This window comes from Equus caballus, chromosome 16 (genome assembly GCF_041296265.1).
Source record: "Equus caballus isolate H_3958 breed thoroughbred chromosome 16, TB-T2T, whole genome shotgun sequence".
NCBI classification, from domain to species: Eukaryota; Metazoa; Chordata; class Mammalia; order Perissodactyla; family Equidae; genus Equus; species Equus caballus.
In genome coordinates, this window is record NC_091699.1 from 88,058,472 (window position 1) to 88,079,573 (window position 21,102).

At 37.8% G+C, this 21,102-nt stretch overlaps 2 protein-coding genes across 5 annotated transcripts in view; both read left to right on the forward strand.

The window, feature by feature from the left end:
- The window catches only part of PLS1 (plastin 1), a 107,546-nt gene extending 105,563 nt beyond the window's left edge, over positions 1-1,983 (forward strand). For both annotated transcript variants that reach the window (XM_001493516.7, XM_070238276.1), the window contains exon 16: positions 191-1,983. In XM_001493516.7, coding sequence (XP_001493566.1) covers positions 191-326 — 136 coding nt within the window. In that variant the 3' untranslated portion in view covers positions 327-1,983. The remainder of the gene's footprint in view (positions 1-190) is intronic.
- Positions 1,984-4,464: 2,481 nt separating this feature from the next.
- Positions 4,465-21,102, forward strand: part of TRPC1 (transient receptor potential cation channel subfamily C member 1) — a 58,099-nt gene continuing 41,461 nt past the window's right edge. The window contains exons 1-4 of one of the 3 annotated variants that reach the window (XM_023621053.2): positions 4,503-5,151; positions 9,852-10,006; positions 16,111-16,212; positions 20,434-20,636. In XM_023621053.2, coding sequence (XP_023476821.2) covers positions 4,983-5,151; positions 9,852-10,006; positions 16,111-16,212; positions 20,434-20,636 — 629 coding nt within the window. In that variant the 5' untranslated portion in view covers positions 4,503-4,982. Of the gene's footprint in view, positions 5,152-9,851; positions 10,007-16,110; positions 16,213-20,433; positions 20,637-21,102 lie in introns of all 3 variants that reach the window. The other 2 variants (XM_005601067.4, XM_023621054.2) reach the window with 2 other exon arrangements.

Here is a 21,102-nt window from a genome sequence, read left to right on the forward strand (position 1 = left end):
TCCTTACAGGTAAGGTTACTATGTCCTTAAAATTCACATTTTTAAGCACCACTTCTATGGGAAAGGTACTCACAAACTTAACCTTCTTGCAAATTTGATCTTATCAAAATATTTCATTCTTTTGTTAAAATTTATTAAGTGAAGACACAGTGGATAACAAATACCGAGATATTTCTCTTGTCTTTTCAAGATACGCCATTTCAGTTGCTCGGAAGATCGGTGCCCGGATATATGCCTTACCTGATGACCTCGTGGAAGTGAAACCAAAGATGGTTATGACCGTGTTTGCGTGCTTAATGGGAAAAGGACTGAACAGATTAAAATAATGAAACATTTAATATGATTTTCTGCCACATTAAACACATTGAATGCCTCACAGTTTACAGAATTCTGAAATGTAGTGGGTATAAAACCAGAGATTATTTGTATGCTCAAAATAGCTATATAATTCATTAATGAATTCAATATCCTGTCCCTACTAGTTAGAATTTGTCGACCTTTTTGGATAACAGAACTAATTTACCAGTGGATACTAATAGAATATGTTCATTATCAAGCTGATATTTCATGATTAAATTATTTTTGTTTTCTGAAAGTCTCATTAAAACAAGACTAATTCATTCTTCATGGTTAAAAAAAATCAATACAAAAAAATTTTTGAAAGTGCTGCTGTGAAATGTGTTTAAATTTTTTTGTGTGTGTTAATTTTGATCATAAATGTATTCAAAGTCATAATCTACTTTAATCTTTTTGTTTTTTCCCTTCGACTATGTGAAGTGGTCTAAAACTTTTTCTGTAAATTTCTATATTGTCTACAATTTTTAAGTGACAGGTATTCAGTAACATTAAATTTTTTTATATATGACAGCTAACTCTTAATAAATCCCCTAGTCATTCTCTTGTAAAAGTAGCAGGAGCTTTTTACTTAAAACTTAATTTTGACTGCATTGATACTTTCCATATGCTACTTTGGCAATACAGTTTTAACTATGACATGCAGTGCATATATGTTGCTAGGATATTAATAAAGAGATATCTGTGTGTGTATATATATTTTGCACCTGCACTACTCAGGTTTCCTTAAATGATATGTATAATTGGTCAGTCAGCCAACCATTAAGTATTTACTGTGCCCCCATTATGTGTATAACACTTTTCAGTTTGTAAATATCTGGTCCATAAAGATTCCTTTCAGACATACTCATTTTGGATGTGCATATAGTTATTTTTCAACTGACTTCTTCCAAATATTTATAGTCAAACATTGGTTAGAGCATCTCAAAACATGTTGACACTATACTGTTAGCTTTATATTACACATGTTAATTTTGATCTATACTGAAGCCCTAAATAATTTAGACTATGCCCACTGAATATCTTTAGTAGAAAGTAACACAAAGCTAATATTCAGCATAATTTCACGTTTTTCCCACAGCCTTCTACAAATTGGCAATGTTTGGTTAATGCTTGTGTTACTTGGGCATAGCTAAGCTTCAGACCTAATTTTGTCTGAATTTTTAGCAGTAAACTAATTCTAGTAACTGAATTCAGGAATCTATTTCCTCTATCCTCCGCTGTTAGTGCCAGTGAGCAATACTGCCGTGCAACAAAAATGCTGTCACTTTATCTCAGTGTGATGAGTAGTCTGAATTTCCTTTCTACCATGTATTAAAACATACGTATTCGTAAGAGTGAGACTGTTCATGTGTAGAATTTTTTAAATGAAATCATCAACAGGTGGAATTTTCAAATACATTCTTCTACAAAAGAGATTTTCTTTCCTTTTATATTTTGACGATTGTTTTCTTATATGAAGATTAAGATATGTTCTTGCTCTTTTGTGAGATTATTTAAATCATGTTTCCCCTTTTGATTTTTTCCCCATTATATTTACTAAATTATGTGATTTACATGAAATTTGGCACTTTAGAGTGTTCTTTTTCTCACAGATCACATTTAATAAAAATTCTGTGTATGTACAAATGCGTCAGGATTTATTTCATTTAAAGAAAAATATACAACCTTGAAAATTAATCTATCGTAAGCTTATTTTCTAGAGAAGAACAATTCCTAAACTAATTAGTAAAACAAAAAATTTTTATTAGATTATTTTTGGAGGACTGAAGGTGGTTCTGTGGTTCTTTAGTATGAAGAATTTTAGTAAAGACCAAATGCATGATTACTACAAATTTAGTTTGTGCTGTAATAAACTGAGTGAATGTATGATCCAGGTATGATGCTAGACACTCGAGATTTGGTTGAGAAAAATACAAAGTTTCCTGACCTCATGAATCTTATATTGTAGTAGAGAGTGACAGACGATAAACAAATAGGAATTTTAGATAGTGATAATGCAGTAGGAGAAATAAAACAGGGTAATGTGATAGAGACTGACTTGGGAACTGCGATGAAGATTATTTTTAGTTTGGGTGGTCAGGGACGGTCTCTCTAAAGAAGTGATACTCGTACTGAGATAGGAATGATGAGGAGGAGCTATGTGATAAGGGTTCAGCAGGGGGCCAAGTGCAAAGGCTCTGAGGCAGGAAGAGTCTTGCAGGTATTTTAGGAAAAGAAGTAGGCAAATGTGGCCCAAGAATAATGAGGGAGAGGTAGAGAGTTTGGAGACGTAGAAACGGTCTGTTGTACTTCTAGGACTCGATCCGAATCTGGATTTTCTCTTCTCCAACTGGAATTGTGATGGCTCTTCTCGTCTGCACCTGCAGTTGGTGAGCTGCTCTGAGTCATGTGCTGCTTCTGAATCGTGCATGCCATTGTTCACCATGACTCTTATCATTCATCTTCATATCACAGATGCAAAAGAAACATCACATTGGGGATGTTAAGATACCCCAATTTATGCTGGATGAAGAATGTACCAGAGAGGCAAGAGAGAATATTCTGCATCTGAGATGATTCAAAAGACGTCGGAGGAACAGGGTGCAGTTGCAACACTGGCTTCCTTGGAAGGAGGAAAAGCCCTCCAATACTTTGGAATGCCTCCTAGGATTATCCATTCAAATCGGTTGGAATTCCCCTGAGTCTAAGAAATTAATCCAGCCCCTGTGCGAGTCCTACGGATAAGGAATCACCTAAACCCAGAAGCTTGGAAAAGGCTTCACATTGAAGTGGTTTCTATAGTTCTGAGCCGTCTGAATTTTCACCCTCACACATCCGGAACTGGTGGATGGGCCAGGGTTAGAGTTGTTCTGCCTCTACGTAAAAATTGTACTGGACTGCAAAGAGCGTGTAAGCACACACACAAGCTAACACAAATAGGCACCACCGTGTTCACTGGCCAAAAATTTATAATGAGTAATGTTGAAAGTCCACCAAATACACAAACTGTATTGGAACTGTATTAAGCATTACAGAATACGAGCGATTTATGGGCTACTAAAGAAAGAGAAAACTACAATGATTCAAGAGATATCTATTTTGAAGTAAACACATGAAAATGTTTGGAAAGCTGCGCAATCTTATCATCTACCTGAGGCCCCTTTAGAGAAGAGCTAAAGCGGGCTTTGGTGAGAAAGGTGTATTTAGGCAATTTGGGAGTCAGTGTTGGCAGGGACAAGGATGGAACAAAACGTGAACAGCATAGGAAGTATTTCCCACAAATATAAGATACTCCGAAGTAAATATATGTATTAAAAAGCTAGGGCACTGAGGGCACAATTTAGATTTTTGTAGAGTTGGTTGTGGGAAGCAATAAGAACTACTCAGGAGACAAAATTTCCAGTCCCTCCCACCTCCCCCCCCCCCCAGCTTTTAAAGGTGCAAGCTGCTTTAAATAAAAGCTTGATTGAAAAAAAAAAACCTCAAGGAAGGAGCACTTAGTGCGCTTCAGTTAGCCTCTGCCTAAAACTCATCTTTTAAAATCAAATTTATAAATGTGAAGACGAACAAGAAGCCACTGGAAGGACTGCGACGTAGAGGAGGTCCTAAAACCGTGCTTCTCCAATGGTTAAGTGTTGGTTACACTCGAATTACATGCGAATAAATGTATGACATCAGCAGTGTGATGCCACTTTTACATCACGGACGAGTTGTCAAGGAAATGCAGCCTGGAAAGGCGGGTACCGTGCCCAACATAAGCTCCCACAGACAGGCACGTCTGGCGGCGGGGCGGGGGCCCTCTCCTCTCTGCTTAGGGCAGGGGACACCGGAATATGAAATAATCTGGCAATCCCACAAGGGGTTTCGACAAAACGTTAAGTCGTCAGAGGCTCAGCGAACCACGGCGCTGCAGACTGACTTACGTGCAGCAGGAGACGGCGGGGAAACTACCTTAAATCCGCAACCCGGGTGTGCAGATAGTGCACCCGGCTGTCCTTCAGCAGCTCAAAGCCTCTACCTGGCAGGCGGCTCGCGAGGGGCAGAGGGGCGGGGCGCTGGTAGGCCCCGCCCCGCCTCAGGCCCCGCCCACAGCAGAGACCGCCCCCCTGCCGCAGGCCCCGCCCCGGCGTCGTCGCTATCGCGGAGCGGAAGGTGACGTGAGAGTCGGGAACGCCTCCTGCTAGCGCTGCTCGGCCGGAGGTTCCCACAGCCCAGGAGCTCGACGTGCGCAGAAGCTCCTCTCGGAGCTCCTCTCCCATCGATCTCTCATCCTCCTCCTGGGCTGGGCCGCCCCTTGCGCGGCCCCTGCGGCTCCTGGCACGGCCCCGCGCTCGGCTGCCGCCCTGGCGCGCGCCACTCTGTCGTCCCCGGACGGGCGCGGACCTGCTCGGCCCGGGCGCCGACGCTTGGGGAGGGGGCGCTGGCCCCGGGGCCGCGCATGCGCCGCCACCAGCCTGGGGCTGTCAGTGGAGGGCGACTGCTGGCTCCGTGGGGAGGTGACGCCCTTTGGGACCAACGGGCCGCGCGGCGAGACAGCCGTGGGAACGACTCATCCCTTTTCCAACGCTGGGGCGGGGCTGGGGTCGGGGTCGGGGCTGGTGGGGGCCCCGCCCCCGTCGCCTGGCCTGCCCCCCTCATGGGCCGCGATGATGGCGGCCCTGTACCCGAGCACGGACCTCTCCGGCGCCTCCTCCTCCTCCCTGCCTTCCTCCCCATCCTCCTCGCCGAACGAGGTGATGGCGCTGAAGGATGTGCGGGAGGTGAAGGAGGAGAACACCCTGAATGAGAAGCTTTTCTTGCTGGCGTGCGACAAGGGTGAGAGCTAGGCCCCTTTCTCCGCTTCTGGGCGCCCCTGCCCTCCACACCCTTCATCCTCCCCCGGCTTCAACTTGGGGCGCTCCCTCCGTCCCGCGCGCCCAGCTCTGTGGCCGCCGCGCCGCTGCCTGTCCCGCCGCCCGGCGCCGCCCCTGCCCTGTGAGTGAGTGCGGAGCGGGCGGGGGCAGCCGCGGTGCCGCCCTCCGAGCGCCGAACCTGGGCGGCGGCTCCGGCTGTGGCCTCCCTGCGTGGCTCGGCTGTTTAGGTAGCGTCGTCGGGGCCCGGACCCTGGGGTTTTCGCCCCACCTGTGCTACTGACCGCCTTAATGACCTGATCTCCCTCTTGGAGCTTCACTTCTTTCTTTCTGGAAGCCCACAGGGTTTGTCTACTTCCAGATCTTCCGTTCCGAAAATTCCATGACCTTGCTTGAGGTTCCTCGTGTTTGTAGGCTCTCACCTGGTTTTTGTTTTCCGTTCTCTTTAAAACCTTACTTATCTAGTTTAGCTTCAGCCACCAAGTGCCTTGGTATTCAGAGACTGTTGAATGCGATTGGGTATGTTACTTTCTCGGGCGGAGATACGTGAAATAGACAGGACTGGAGAAATTCTGCCTTAGTCTCAAACTTTCCCCAAATTTACGGAACAACTGTTCGTGCTTTTTATTGGAGAGGAAGATTTGTTGCTCCCTAGCCGATTTAAAATTTCTAGATTTAAAATCTAGAAGTCGATCACTTTTAGGGCCGTAATAAAGTCTCTTCACTTAAGCATACTTTCTATTGATGCATATAATAAAAGGAATGGGAAATTGGTTGCCCTAAGACTGCTTTTATTTCCTATGTGTAAAAAAGTGCTGTACATTTTCTCTTTCTAAATTTATTCAGCTTGCCTTACAATGGCTGTGCTCACTTAGGAAAACTGTGTTTAGGATCATGCAAACTTCCAAAACGTAAACCCAAAGGGCAGCTTACACTGTGAAAAGATTAACTACAGAGGGTTTTTTGTTTGTATGTGTGAGTGTGTTTGTAATAAATGACAGCCTCTCTAACCTCTTACTGCTTTTGAAATAGGATTTTATTTACACAACTTTTTGAAAACATTGATATAGAAACGAAGTCCGCCTATGTCTGTTGTCAAGCTACTTTTATTTTCTTATGTAATAGTATTAAATAATATCATGAAAGCATTCCTTGAAGTCCACCACGGACACAACTTTGACTACTCTTGAAAATGTAAACAAACGATATATGTCTATAACCTTACAAAGATCATTGTCTCTGGATTATGTAAAATGATTTAGTGTTACTGGAGTGAATTGCCTGAGTTCTCTATTCTCAAAAATTGTCTGAGAGGGGAAGGGAAAAGAGTGTGTTGTCCTAGGATGAGTAAGTAGCTACTGCATATACCCCAGCTTACTGAGCTATGGTTATTTTAAAGCAAACAGAAAGTATGTCAAGAAAGGGAATTTAATATTCCTGTCAAACTGAGGACAGAGGAGTGTCATAATGAAATACAGTTGGAGTAACTATTTGTATGGTGTGTATATTTAGGATTATTGCATGACCTGTCTCAAGCAAGAGAGTTTTATATGTGATAGTTTTGTAGCCTATCCTGTAGTGCCATTTGAAATAGCTTGGTATTCTCTGTCAGTTTCCCATTTTATAACGTCATTAACGTCCTTGGAGAAATTTGGCTTTTGGGGGGGGCAGTAAATATGCATGCTTCCCCCCATATAAATTTTTTTTTTATTAGCGAGATAAAATAGGTGTTTTCTGTTTCAGGTCTGTTGAAATGAGTTTTTGCGATTTAGAAAAATGGCTTATTTCTTAGCGTACTTATCATATACATTTACAATGAAAAATAAATTTGTTACACCAGTATATTTTTTTTTGTTTGCATGTTTGTATTTGCTAATATTGTTAAATATTGGTGCAGACATTGTAGGGGTTTGAATTTTAATGCCCATATGAAAACAGGTTAAAAGGCCTCCAGCCTGTCCAAAGTAGGAAATTGGAACAGCAGCCAAGCATAAAACCAGGATCCTTAAAGCACTATGCCTTTAACAAAGTGGTAGATGAGGAAAAGAACCCATCCAGCAGCACAGGGAGACTGCGAAGAAGTTTGTAAATAAGACTCCCCTAAGGATTGTAACTATGGTCCTGCCTCTTATTGGCTAGGGGTTTAAATTGATAAATGCTACCTACTTGGTCTGGGAAAACCTAAACTGAGAAATTAATATGAAAAGGATTTACAGAGTAGCAAAACCTCTGAGTTATCTGGAAGAAATAAACACGAAACATCCTTGGTGAGACAAGCTTTCAAACTAGGCTGCCTGGATTCCCACAATTAAGCTGCGTGCAGATGAGTTTGCAATACCCAACTTAAAGGAGACAGTCACCCATTATCAGAGGCAGGAGCACAACAAATAGCAGGATTAAATCCCTAAGACCTTAAGATAGCTATCATATAGAGCCCGTTAAATAAGTATGTTTAAAATGATTAAAAGTTTAAAATAAGCAAATAAAAACATGATGAAGTAAGTCAAAAGATTTGGAAAGGATCCCAGTAAAACTTATAGAAATAAAAAATATAGTCATTAAAAAAAATCAGTGAATGGGTTAATCAGCAGAAATAGCTGAAGGAGGAATAAGTGACTAGAAAAAAGATCTTAAGAAATTTATCCAGAATTCCGGAAAGACAGAGAGAAAGAGGAAAAATAAATCTTTAGAGACAGAGAAGTTGGAAGGAGATGATCCAACATAACGCCCAGTAGAAGTTCCAGTGGGAGAAAAAAATATGTGGGAATGAAACAATATTTGAAGAGATAATGGCTGAAAATATTGCAGAATTAAGGAAGGGCAGAAGACTTTAGATTCAGAAATCCTAATAACTCCCAAGCAGGATAAGTAAAAAATTAACCCTCACCTAGACACGTCATGAAACCAAAGAAAATACAGCAGAGTTTTAATGGGTGGGTAGCATTCTCCTGCTACTAAAATATTGAAATAAATTCACCTGACAAGGTTTTAAGTGTTATTTTCCAGTAATAGTGATGAATTTTCACTGTTCTGTGTGTTCACTGTCAGTTCAACTTGTGACTAAGAGCATTACTTTGTGAAATATTTGATAAGTTTTTGCCATGAAGTGTTAGTGTCTAAATGTTAATTAGTAGTGCTATCAGGAAAATATTCCTTTTTGTGACTAGTTTCCTTCTTGAGGGAACTCAGGAAATATGCCATCAGGAAAAATACCATTGAACTTCTTCTAAAATGTGTAGGGACTTGAAAGTCATTAGTTAAAATAATAGCAAATTTATTTGAAATTTCAACCAAAAAAACATCTGTTACTATTCTTTTTTTTTTTCTTTTTTGAGGAAGATTAGCCCTGAGCTAACTGCTGCCAATCCTCCTCTTTGCTGAGGAAGACTGGCCCTGAGCTAACACCCATGCCCATCTTCCTCTATTTTATATGTGGGACGCCTGCCACAGCATGGCATGCCAAGCTGTGCCATGTCTGCACCCCCGGGATCTGAACTGGTGAATCCTGGGCCGCTGAAGTGAAACATGTGCACTTAACCATTGCGCCACCAGGCCAGCCCCTGTTACTATTCTTATTCGCTCACCTAGTCCAGTTTTAGTATTTTCTCTTTCTTTATCATGAAATCATTCATTTCTTTTTCCTTCTGGTTTCCACTCTGTTCTTTTCCTGTTGCTTGTTCACAGACTTCTAAGGAAAAACTATATTTGCAAATCACTTAAAATGGTTTATTCATTTTATGTTTAAAAAGTAAAATGAAATAAAACAAACAAAATGCACCTTGCTTTCTTTCTCTAATTATCATTTATCTTGATTTATTTCCCTTATTACTGCACCAGCTGTTCAGCAAACAAATATAGTGGCCCTCTGTGAAAATGATTACCTCTATAATTATTCTCATTTACCCCCATGGGTCAACTGATTTGATGTGGGCTAGAGTTACGCAGAAGGTAATCTGCATGCTCCTGACAAGTCAGAATTTTGCTTTGAAATATTCTGACTTTGGCGTCTGTCAGCCACTCCTGCCTTAAAGTTTTGTTTACTGGCCATTTAATCTAAACAGCTTCATTAATAAGATAGGGGTGTGTGTGTGTGTGTGTAGAGTGGAGAAGAGAGGAATTTGGGGGTATCCTTCCCTCTTGCTATACATACACACAAACAGAGGAACATTCACTGTTTTTCCACAGTATGTTTTCCCCTCTAAAACCTCTTTATAATATCCTCCACTTATTACTAGGTCTCATTTTTAACCCTTAGGATGTGTGAGTAAATGTGGTATGTATTTGAAATGTAAGACTTAAATCCTTTAAGCTTCCTCTATCTTATTTTTCTAGCCTCCAGTCTGTGCTTTTGGGCATTCTTTATTTGCATATCTTCTAAAAGTTTCTCTTCTTATAATCAGTCAGTTATGAATTTTAACTAACAACTTTTTATTTCAAACTGCACATTTAAAATTTTTCTACTTTCTGTGTTTTCAGCTGCTGTACATATTATTTTATCAGGATGTAAGTTTTCACCAAGGAAATGTTCACATTTTCCTTGCACATTTCCATATATGAAAATGAGTTTAGGTTTTTAAATCTTTTAAATCAATAAGCTAAGTTTTCTTTACAGTCATTCTTATTTATGTCATGGATATTAAATTATGTTTGTATATTATTATTTAGGTGACTATTATATGGTTAAAAAGATTTTGGAGGAAAACAGTTCAGGTGACTTGAACATAAATTGCGTAGATGTGCTTGGGAGAAATGCTGTTACCATAACTATTGAAAACGAAAACTTGGATATACTGCAGCTTCTTTTGGACTACGGTTGTCAGGTACAAGGCTAGATGATTTTATCCAGTAGCTTCTAAGTACTGTTAGATATGCCATGTTTTCTTCTTTCTTTCTAGTTTTCTTTCTTCCTCCCTCCCTTCCTTCTTTCCTTCCTTCCATTCTTTCTCTCTCGTGCTTTCTTCCACCATTTATTTGGTTTTGAGCCACTGAAAATTTTTTAAATAAACAAAAAAAAGCCTTTTTTTAAAAAGTATAATATTTTGACTTGATTTATCTTTTTCCTCCCCACTTTCACTTTTCCCTCCCTTATATGTTTTACAACATCTGACAGAGGTAAATTATCATGACTTATTAAAGATGACTTTGCTTTTATTACCTATGTTATTACTATTTATATTGTGTATCTAAAAATAGTACACATGTTCTGGAAGTGTCAGGGGAACTGGTTTTTCTGTGGCCCATATAATTTACAAGTATAAGAACAAAATGCTCCTGACTCACCAAGCAATTTTCAATTTGTCTTTGATGTTCTCCTGTTAATTTCATTAAATTTTCCCTTTTTTCCTGAAATTTAGTGTTTGCTTATAACTAAAGGTGAACAAGTTTTTTTAAACTGGAAAATATTGACCTTTTTGCATGTCTTCCTATCAGTTCAGGGAGAAAAGTAGGCATGCGAATAAGCCTTGAAAGAATTCAGTCAAGAGATTCTGAAGGAAATGTAATAATATTTTCCTTTCCTTTTTGATTTGCTTATGATGGGACTTAGCACATGAATTCTGGCTCCTTTTTTTTTTGTTCTTCTTTCAAATACTATGATTGTTTGCTTTGTTGTGGCTTTAAATTAATAAGGCATTTTTTTTTTGAGTGGCATCAGGAAATACAGAAGATTTTAAAAATATAAGTAGATTAGTTTTAGGTACATTTCTATTCTACATATATATTTATATGTATTACAACATGTGATACTGTCTGTACATACACCTGTTTAGAGTAGAAAAAGAAATTGCTTTCCCAGCAATTTCAGCTATCCAGGACACCACTGAGAACCAGAAAGTAAGTCACAAATACCTCTGAGCAGCCAGAGTAGATGCCGTGAAGTTTCCCAGCTAAGTCTGTGAACTTTAGTCAGAGGAGTACTTCTGGAGCCCTCCTTCAAAGTCTGTTTTTTTCTCATTTTAGACCACTTGAACAAACTTAATTAAATTGTTTTCTGATCCTTAGAGGGTTAGGGGGGCAACAAAGGGGCATGAGGGCTGCAGTGGAACAAAATGAGGCACAGTACCTCTGCTTCTATTTAATAAAGAGATCAACAGCGTTATACATCTGATCATCTCTGAGCGAGCTCTAATAGTAAGCTGAATGATAATTAATGTTTATAACAATGGCCCAGGGTCAGAAAGGAAAAGTTAAATTATATTCAGTCCCTCTTGTTTTAGAAGAAAGAAGAAGATATATAGTAGTTCTGAAAGCAGAAAACTTCCACCAAAATAGTTTAAATTTCAAAGTTAAATACTTAAAGGCATAAGCTTCAGTAACCTAGAAAATAAGGTTATAAAGAAAGTCCCTAATGATTCTAGGTAAGAGGTATTATTGTATAATAATCATTTTTGTCTTGTTACACATATGATTCTATGTATGCAACAGTTCTGCAGTATGCATGGTTCTTTCACATACCTGATCACAGCTGAACATCATAGCCAGCCTGTATAGATGTTCCATTTTATAGATCAGAAAACTGAGGCTCATAGACTTTAATGAATTGCCCAAAGTTCTAAAAGAAGTAAGGGCAAAGCTAAGATTTGTGCCTGACCTTCTGACTGCATTTCCCATGCTCTTTCCAGTTCACTGTGTTCTGTCTCAGGTTATCTGTGTCTTGTCTATCAATCAACAAATGTCCAGGGCCTTCAGTTGGTTGTGATTGTGGAAGAATAGATAAAACATGAGTTCTGTACTGAAGGATATTAAAACTAATTGGACAATGAAAGTACGTGTGAATTACAAATGAATTAAATAATACAAAAGTATATTTGATAAGTGCTGAGTGGTAATAATACTTGACCCTTGTATATTGCTTTGAGATTACGAAGTACTTTCCTGTATTTTGTCTTGTGTTATACTAGTGCCTCTCAACTGGACGGTTTTGCCCCCCAGGGGACATTTGGCAATGTCTGGAGTCATTTTTGGTTTCACATCTAGGGGATGGGTTCCTACTGGCATCTATTGGGTAAAGGCTAGGGATGCTGCTAAACATCCTACAGTGCAAGGACAGCCCCCCACAACAAAGAATTATCTGACCCAAAATGTCAGTGGTGCCACTCTTGAGACACCCTGTTTTATACTTAAACTTTTGTGGTTTACAATAAATGTTTTGGAAACATAGAAGACAGAAGATCACTGTGGATTGGAGCTATCAAGAGAGTTTTCATGGAGGAGTGTCAGTTGAGCTCAGCCTTGAAATATTAATAGTTGCTAATATTTATGTAGTGCTACTGTGTGCCAGGAACCTTACAAATATTCACTTCGTTGCTCCTCACAACAGTCCTGGGAGATGGGTACTATTATTATCTCCATTTTATAGAGGAGAAACCAAGGTACAGAAAAATTAGGTAACTTGCCCAAAGTCACTCCATAAATGGCACACCTGGAATTTGAACCCAGGTTTTGGCTCCAGAGTCTATGTTTACCTACTACCCGAAACTACTCTCAAAAACGTGTGGATAGGTTGGGTACAGAGGATGTTGAGAAGGATGTAAACAAAGGCATGTACAGTGTATATTCCTGAGACAGAATTGGCTTAGCCTTTTTGAACAAAATATTTGAGTTGGAGAGTAGTGGGAATTATCTGGGAAAATAAGTAAAACAAAACTGATGAAAAGGATCTGAATGCCAGGCTAAGGAATTTGAGTTTTATATGATAAATAGGGGGATTATTAAATATTTTTTGAGGAAAGATGTGATATGTGTTCAGTGGTATTCTTGGAAAAACCAGTCTGGTGGCTATATTCAGTATAGATTAGAAAATAGAAAGTGAGAAAGGCCGTAGCTTGGGTGAGCAGTTTTTGTAGTAGTACAGATATGAAGAGGTTAAAGCCTCAACTAGAATAGTGACTATAAGAATGGGGGGGAATGGCAAATGTGAGAGATGTTATGAAGGAAGAGTTGATAAAACTTAGAGAATATTTGAATTTGGAGGAAGGAGTTGAGAAGGGGTCCAAGATGATTTGGAGATCTTACACATGCGTGACTGGGAGAGGGGTGGAAGGAAAACAGGAAGTTCAGAAGAGAAGTCAAGCTTGAGGCAGAGAAATAAATTCTGGTTTTAGCCTTGTCTATTTTGGGAATATCAGGCAGTCTCCAATGGGCAGTTAGAGTGATTACATCTCTAGGGAGAAGTCAGGCTGGAGAAATACAGTAGGCGGGCGTGGATAGGGGCAAGATCACCCATGTCGTGAGAGTGGGCAGAATCACAGGGAAGAGCAAACGGCTGGTGCGGATTCTTTCTTAGGGAGCTTCTACAGTGATAAAGGGCCTTAGAAGAAAAGGGTTTCAGTAAAAGAGTTGGGATACTGCAGCATTGTAAAAACCAAAGGAACAGTTTTAATATGTTGCTTAGAAAGCAAGGAAAATGAGGAGGTAGGCAAAGGCCTTGGAGACTCTGGGATCAGTGGAATTAGAGAAAATGATTGATTTTGGCATTGATTTAAGAACTTTGACAAAGTGAAAGAAAGAAGAAAACTTGAGTAGTAAGAGAAAGATAAGATCAAGTCAAGTTAGCAAAGAGTGAGGAAGGATTTAATGTTTTGGGAGGTGGGGATTAGGACTGTATTTCTGTGAATGAAGGACCAAGATCCTAGAGAAGACAGAAGTGCCTTAAATAGGATGCCAAGGTGGAAAACTTAGCTTTGGAAAGGAAGTAGCTTCTTAGTCTGAGCTTAGAGGAAAGAGTATGGGAATTGTTGAAAATACAAATTCTGAGGTGAATAGGAAGATAGCAACCTCGTAAATACATTATAAATATATGTATTGAATAGATTTTAATAAGGAATGGTCAAATATCAGAAATTGGGGAGCAAAACTAATGAGAACATTTTGTATACCTACGGATATTTTAAAAATAATTTAAAAGTTTTTTTTCTTTCAGAACTGCCTTTGCTTTATCAAATAACATACCATTTGTGCAGAATAAATCAATGGTAATTTGATTTACGTGACTTTTTATTTAAATGTCTTTTTATACCTGAAGCTTATCCTTTTAAGCATTGAAAGATTTAACATGAATCTTTCTTTGTTCTTTACTAAATAGTGTGTCTGAATATAATTTAACTTTATCATCGTAGGTGGGAATCATTAAAGTGTAGTCATTGTCTTTGCTTTGTATAGTCTGAAAGCAGCAGCGTGTTTGTCCTCACAGTCAGTGGCTTCGGACTGCTGTGCGTTGATAGCGCTTTTGCTTCACTGATATTTCATCTTTTCAATGGTTAACTTTTAGCAGTTTTTCTTCCTTTCTCCCTTCTCTGTTGGTTTTAATCCAGCTATTCCCTTATACAGTAAAGATCTGAAGGATACTTGGGAAAGCCAGATATCTGTCATTTATAGACAACTCTAAGTCGGGGTGCCTGGGGCTGTTTCTTCTGGGAAACATGCCCGTGAAGTTAGCTTGTGACAGCTCAGTATGGTTTTTTGGGAAATTTAAAGCTGATCCATGGCTGTGTTTCAGATGATTGAAGTGGCCTGGTGTTTGACTTTGAGAGCAGTGGCATTACTATCGTTAGCTTTATAGGTTAAAATTAAAAATCATAAATAGAATGTGTAGTAGTAATGGACACCTGGTTCTTTTTGGTTGTTTGCCTCACCTGACCAAGAATGGTAAAAACTGGAGAAATGTTTGCATTTCTAGCAGACGAAGAAGAAGAATGCTAGACTTTAGGCTGCAGCCCAGGGAACCCTCAAAGTTTTAAGGGATAAAATAATTAAATTTCCCAAGAGAGTGGGAGTTTTTCCTGTGGGAATACATAGGCTGTTCCTAACGGTTGAATGTGGCCCCCAACCCTTTCTTTGGGGTGCTTAGTCCTATTTTTAGATATCCAGATAAAGTGTGCCACTTTTAGTCCTATTTTTGACATTTAGATACAGTGGACGAATGCTTTATTCTTTTCAACTACAAAGAATATTGAAGATCTGATATAGTTTCATTTTCAAAAGAGAGAATGTTGATTTAAATAATTTTTAAAGATTATAACAGTTTAAAAAACGTACAGATTGAAAATAATCAGAGCATTTTTTTAGATTAAATCATTGTTGACCTTCATGTTTCCTTTCTGCCTTTATGGTTTTCCTTAAAAAAACAGAAGCAAAAACAAAAAGAAACCCCCAAACCTGACATCATGGTTGCCCAGCATCATAATAGGAATGTGGATTTTGTTACAGAGGGTGGAAAAGTCTCTATTTCCTCAGCTTCTGTTTACTTTTTCCTCTTGTCAAAAGTTGGAGCTTCAAAATGAGCTGTAGATTGGGAGTGAAATTATCAAGTCATTTCTCCCTCCTGTCTCTAAGGACGTTGGTAGCCTACCTCTTTGTGGTTTTTACTTGGTACGATTACTAATCTTAGTGTCAAATTTGTCCCATTTCAGTCACCTGTGTGTGTTTTAAAGATGAGAACAGAGGATACCCCCCGTTTACGTTTTCCATTGTCCCCTATCCTCATGGTTGCGTGGATGATCATTTTTATTAGACTGAACACAATCCTTTCCCTGTAGTAATAGTTCTTGGCAATTTCTTTTATAGATTTGGAATGTTAAGATTCTTTTGGTCCAAAATTCAAGATAAAGGTCTTGAAAAAAAATTTCAATTTTAAATACTGCATGGATCAGCACTGTTCCGTTAATAAACTCCTCTGTTGAGCGTTCATTATTTTACCAGCTCATGCAGTGGAATCAGGACAGAAACGTGTGTGTTGTGATACACAGAAGTTCTGCTAAGGCGAGCAAATGTACTATTTGGACAGTAAATTTTTGAAAATTTAGTATTACTGTATATAATACAGTTTAAGTCTTTTTTAAAAAATAGTTTTATTCATGAATTAGTAAAAATAAATAGTTTACCTTTTTATCCTCCATTCTCATTTTTAACCTTTTTTTGTTTAAAGTCCACAGATGCACTTTTGGTGGCAATCGACTCTGAAGTAGTGGGAGCTGTTGATATACTACTTAATCATCGACCAAAACGATCATCAAGACCAACTATAGTAGTTAGTACTCTTAAATATTTATTAATTTGGATTTTTAAACCAAAATAGATCTCCTGCCCCGTTGCCAATTTTTTCCCCCAAATTTATTTTGTTTTAAAAAAATAGATTTTTTTCCCTCTGTAAAATATTGCTTTAAAGTAAGTAGATGCTTGCAAGAAGAATTGGTATTGCTGTCAGGAAACCTTTTTAAAATTAGCGATATTCCTACATTTTTGTCAGTGTGCACCCGTATTTTTAGTTTGGAAAATTTCTGTAGGTTACGTTGAAAATATATATTAGTTTCCAGATGGATTTAAGAATTAAATGTCATCAATGAAATCATAAAACTGGAAGAAAACAGTTGATGACTGTTTGATTGGGAGTCAAAGACTTTCTAAGCTTTCTTTAAGAACAGTGGAAAAAATCACAGTGGCACAGGCTTAGGCTGTATAGAAGTTAAATTTCTGAAATTGAGACAGGCAAAATTTAGAAAGCAGATGGGTAACTGGCAAAAGATATTTTCAGCTTACATCACAAACTCATACTCTTAATACTAGACAAATTGGTGAAAAACACCAAAATCAGAAAAGGACATGAAAAATAATCTCAGAAAATACAAAATATTACTGATAATGAAATGCGATGATAACGACTGATAAATACAAAGAAATATTAATTTCTGCTTATCAAATTAGCAAAGATTTTTAATAAATAATAATCGTTGATGGCAAGGGAGTGATACAGTCTAGTCTCATATACTACTGGTGAGGAGGATATTTTGGAAAGCAGTTTGGCCAGATGTGTCATAAACAAGAAAGATGTTCATGTTATTTCACCTGGTGCCTCCTCCTCTATGAACTTATCAAGGAAGTGGGCAGAGATATGGACAGAAATGTTAATTGCAGTCTTAACTGTAGCAGTGAAAAAAACATGTGACACAATCTCAACATCCCGAAATACAAGATTGGAAATAAAAATAATTACATATGCATTAAAATGGTATTTTGTAAAGAATATTTAGGAACGTGCAAAAATATGATATAGGAAGTGAAAAAAATAAGAATAGTAAACTGTATATATAATATAGTCCAAGGTTAAAAATATGCATAGAAAAGAACTGTATGGAATTATAGCGAAATGTTACCTAACAGCAATCATCTCTGATTGTCAAATTAAGGATATTTTTTTCTTACTCTTTTTTTTAATTTTTAATTTTTATTATTTTTTATTTTTCCTTCTTCTCCCCAAAGCCCCCCAGTATATAGTTGTGTATTCTAGTTGTGAGTCCTTCTAGTTGTGGCATGTGGGACGCCGCCTCAGCATGGCCTGATGAGCGGTGCCATGTCCATACCGGTGAAACCCTAGGCCGCCAAAGTGGAGCCTGCAAACTTAACCACTCAGCCACGGCGCCAGCCTCTTTCTTACTCTTTTTATTTTTCTTTATTGCTTTTGTAATTAGGAAGATAGTCACTAAAAATCAAATAAATGCTACTTTTACAAAATGAGATATTTGTTGTATAGCAAAATTTTAAAATTATAGCGTTCGCTATTGGTAAGGATATAGTGCAACAAGCAGTATAAAGAACTACTGGGAGTGTAAACTGGCTATACTCAGAGGAAAAATATTCTTTTAAGAAAGAATTATAAATGAGTTGCACATTATCTGAGAACTATGAGAAGCTCTGCTAAATTGAATACATTATCGTATATTAACCGAAATATTGTACGCTCGTTTAGACTATTACAGAGTTTGTGTAAGCATGACTTTCCTCAGAGGATAGTATGAACTAGTCTGAGTGGTGATAAGAAACCACCAGGAACAGAGAAGAAAGGGCTAAGAATGTAGTCCCTGTCCAAACAATCAGAAATATCTAGAATCCTATTCAATTTTCTGTCATCTAGCCTGCAGTTATTGTCATATTTTGGTATACCTATTCCACCTTCTATACTTTTAACCCATTTACTTTCTTGGGGCCGGGGGAGGTGTAGTGTGCTGGGGTATTGGAGCAATGGGCTGGTCTTGTTTCGTCACCATGACCCTACCAATTGAATCTTGAGTTGTAAGGCCGTGGCAGTCTTCACCTACTTGGTGAAAAAACACTTTCTACTGTATCTCTAACAAAAAAAATTATCTAGCCTCTGCTTGAATACTTCAAGTGACAGTAGTAAGAGCACGTTTTAAGAGCCCTATTACTTCTAGCCAGGCAATGTCAAATATTTTTATATACTTTTTTTTTTTACCATTTCAGTGAGTTAATTCTGTCTTCTTGGCTTATCAAAATTGTCTTTTGATAAAGTTTGACTTTTAAATACAGATTGCTTTTTGATAGTAGGTAAATTATGTTATGAACAATGAAATTATGAACTTTAATCTTACCTATCTCTAATAGTATTTTTTCATATAGTTAAGTATATTTCATAGGAAAAGTGAAGACCATTTTTCTCTTAAGGGATTAAGTAAATTTTCTCTTCTTTGTAACCAGCAGTAAGGGGAAGAGGGTTAAATTTTTAGATTTCTCTGTAGTTTTTAAATAAATTCATTAATTTGAAGTTCCCAATAAATAAATGGGAAGTGTATAAAATATTCATAAAAGAGGGGAAAAAAGATAAGTATGTCAATGATATTAAAACTTAGCAGTAATCAAAGGAAAGTAAATTAATATTTCATGATAGTTTTTTTCACATAAATTGGGAGTGATCGTGCCCCATGCTGGTGAGTACCTTTAGTGTGAAAGGGTACATTCTTATATTATTGGTAATAAAAACTATTAAAAGGACTTTGATAGTATGTATCAAGAGCTTCAAAACTGTTCATGACCTTTAGCTCTATAATTCCACTTCAGGGGTTCTATGTTAATGAAATAATCCTACATTTTGAAAAACCTGTATTCATAAAGATGTTTGTGGTAGTGTTATTTAAGTTAGCAGAATAGACTATCTTGAACATAGGGTCTATGAACTTCCTTGAATTCCTGCGAAATTCTGTACATGAATTTTTTTCTAGAAGATTCTGGATGATAGCTTTCTGAGACTACTAAAAGGATCCTTGATCTACAAAATATTAAGGACCATTGTTTTTAGTCATTCGTACCAAATCATTTATGCCCAAGATGTCCTTAAAAGGACATGTGGGAGAGAAAGGACTAGAAGGAAATACTGTAAAATGTCTTTTGGGTAGAAGGAAAATGGGTATTTTTATTCTTCTCTCTGCTTTTCTATATTTTTCAGATATTTTATAATGTGTGTGCACTACTCTTACAATGTGAATAAAAATTACAAAAAACCCTGTGAACTTGATGAGTTTATATTATGGAATCAAACAGCTCTCAGGAAAACCTCTTTGAAAGAGTGAGAAGTATTGGAAAGAATATACAATAGTCATAAAATAGTCAGCCTTTTTTAACCCTCATTCTTTATTAACTAATGTTTCTTTCCTCACGTCATGCCATCACCAGGCCCATGAGCCGATGGTGAAAGGAGTTCAGGCTCCGGAGTCAGACACACCTGGTTTCTGATCTGCACTTTGCCACTCTGTCGTGTGGCTTGGGCACATTAACTTCTCTGAGCCTCAGTTTCTTCATGGGAATTATAATGCTCAATTTTGCAGGCTATTGTGAGGATTAAATAAGATGATAAATGTGAAGTGCCTAAGAGTTCCAAGACTTATTAAACAGCGGCTATGATTGTTGGTGTTTCTGTGCGTTTTTAACGTGAAGTAGTGTAGGTAATGATTGGGGCTATGCAGACAATTATACAAAATGAAGCATGCTTCCTGCGTACTTATCCCTCTCAAGCAGCGCTCTTGCTGTGACAAGGTTTGCCATAGAGGTGAAGGTTTTAGAGTTTTTCTCATGCATTTATACTCTGGCTATTTTCAACATTTCTGTTTTTCATTATATTTTTTTTCCTAAAATTCTTGTTCTTGATCCTTGTTCTGCATATTTTCGTAATCTTGTGAACATTAAACACTTTTTCGTAAAGTATTTCTCTAGATAGCCTCGCTTCTTTTTAGTTGTGTGAATGTTTCCTATTGAAGATTTTGTCTGTCATGATTATATTGCATTTATTAATTAAAGTTTTGAGGTTTCAAAAAAACTTAGTCCCGGTAAAGTGTTTATCATATTCCTTAAAATTCTCATGTTCTTTGTGCCTTCTGATTTTTTTCATTTCATTCTTCAGATACATATGTTTTTTTGAAGTCACAAATAATAACTTTTGGATATTCACATAAATATTTTTCAGAAACTAATGGAGCGAATTCAGAATCCTGAGTATTCAACAACAATGGATGTTGCACCTGTCATTTTAGCTGCTCATCGTAACAACTATGAAATTCTTACAATGCTGTTAAAACAGGACGTATCTCTACCCAAGCCCCATGCGGTTGGCTGTGAATGCACATTGTGTTCTGCCAAAAACAAAAAGGACAGCCTCCGACATTCCAGGTTAAGAAGTTAAGATTTTGATAAGTAGATGTGTGATACAGTAAGGTATATGTCAGTGAAGTTTTTTTGTCGTTTTCTTTCTATGTAGCTTTTAAGAAATATGGTGCTAGGATAACTTATGGAAGCCAAACTTCCAGCTCCTTTGCTTAATACAGTGAGTTATGCATTTTCTAGGAATGTTGACTAAATGATGAATAGTTAAGAAAATCCTTGAACTTATGAGTAAGGTTTATCTCATACTCCTGCTGGTGGTGGATGGGGGCACTATTTGCTTTTTGGAAGCAGAATTTATTAATTTAAGACAATTTTCAAATAGTGGAAGGAGTGGAGATACCACTTTGTATCTTATTTATAAGGAAATAAAAATTATTTTCTATCTAACTAAATATTCAACCTGTTATGCACTTAATTCCCCTCTCACATAATATTTAAGTCTTTTTCTCTTCCTCTTCTCCTCGGTCGAAAA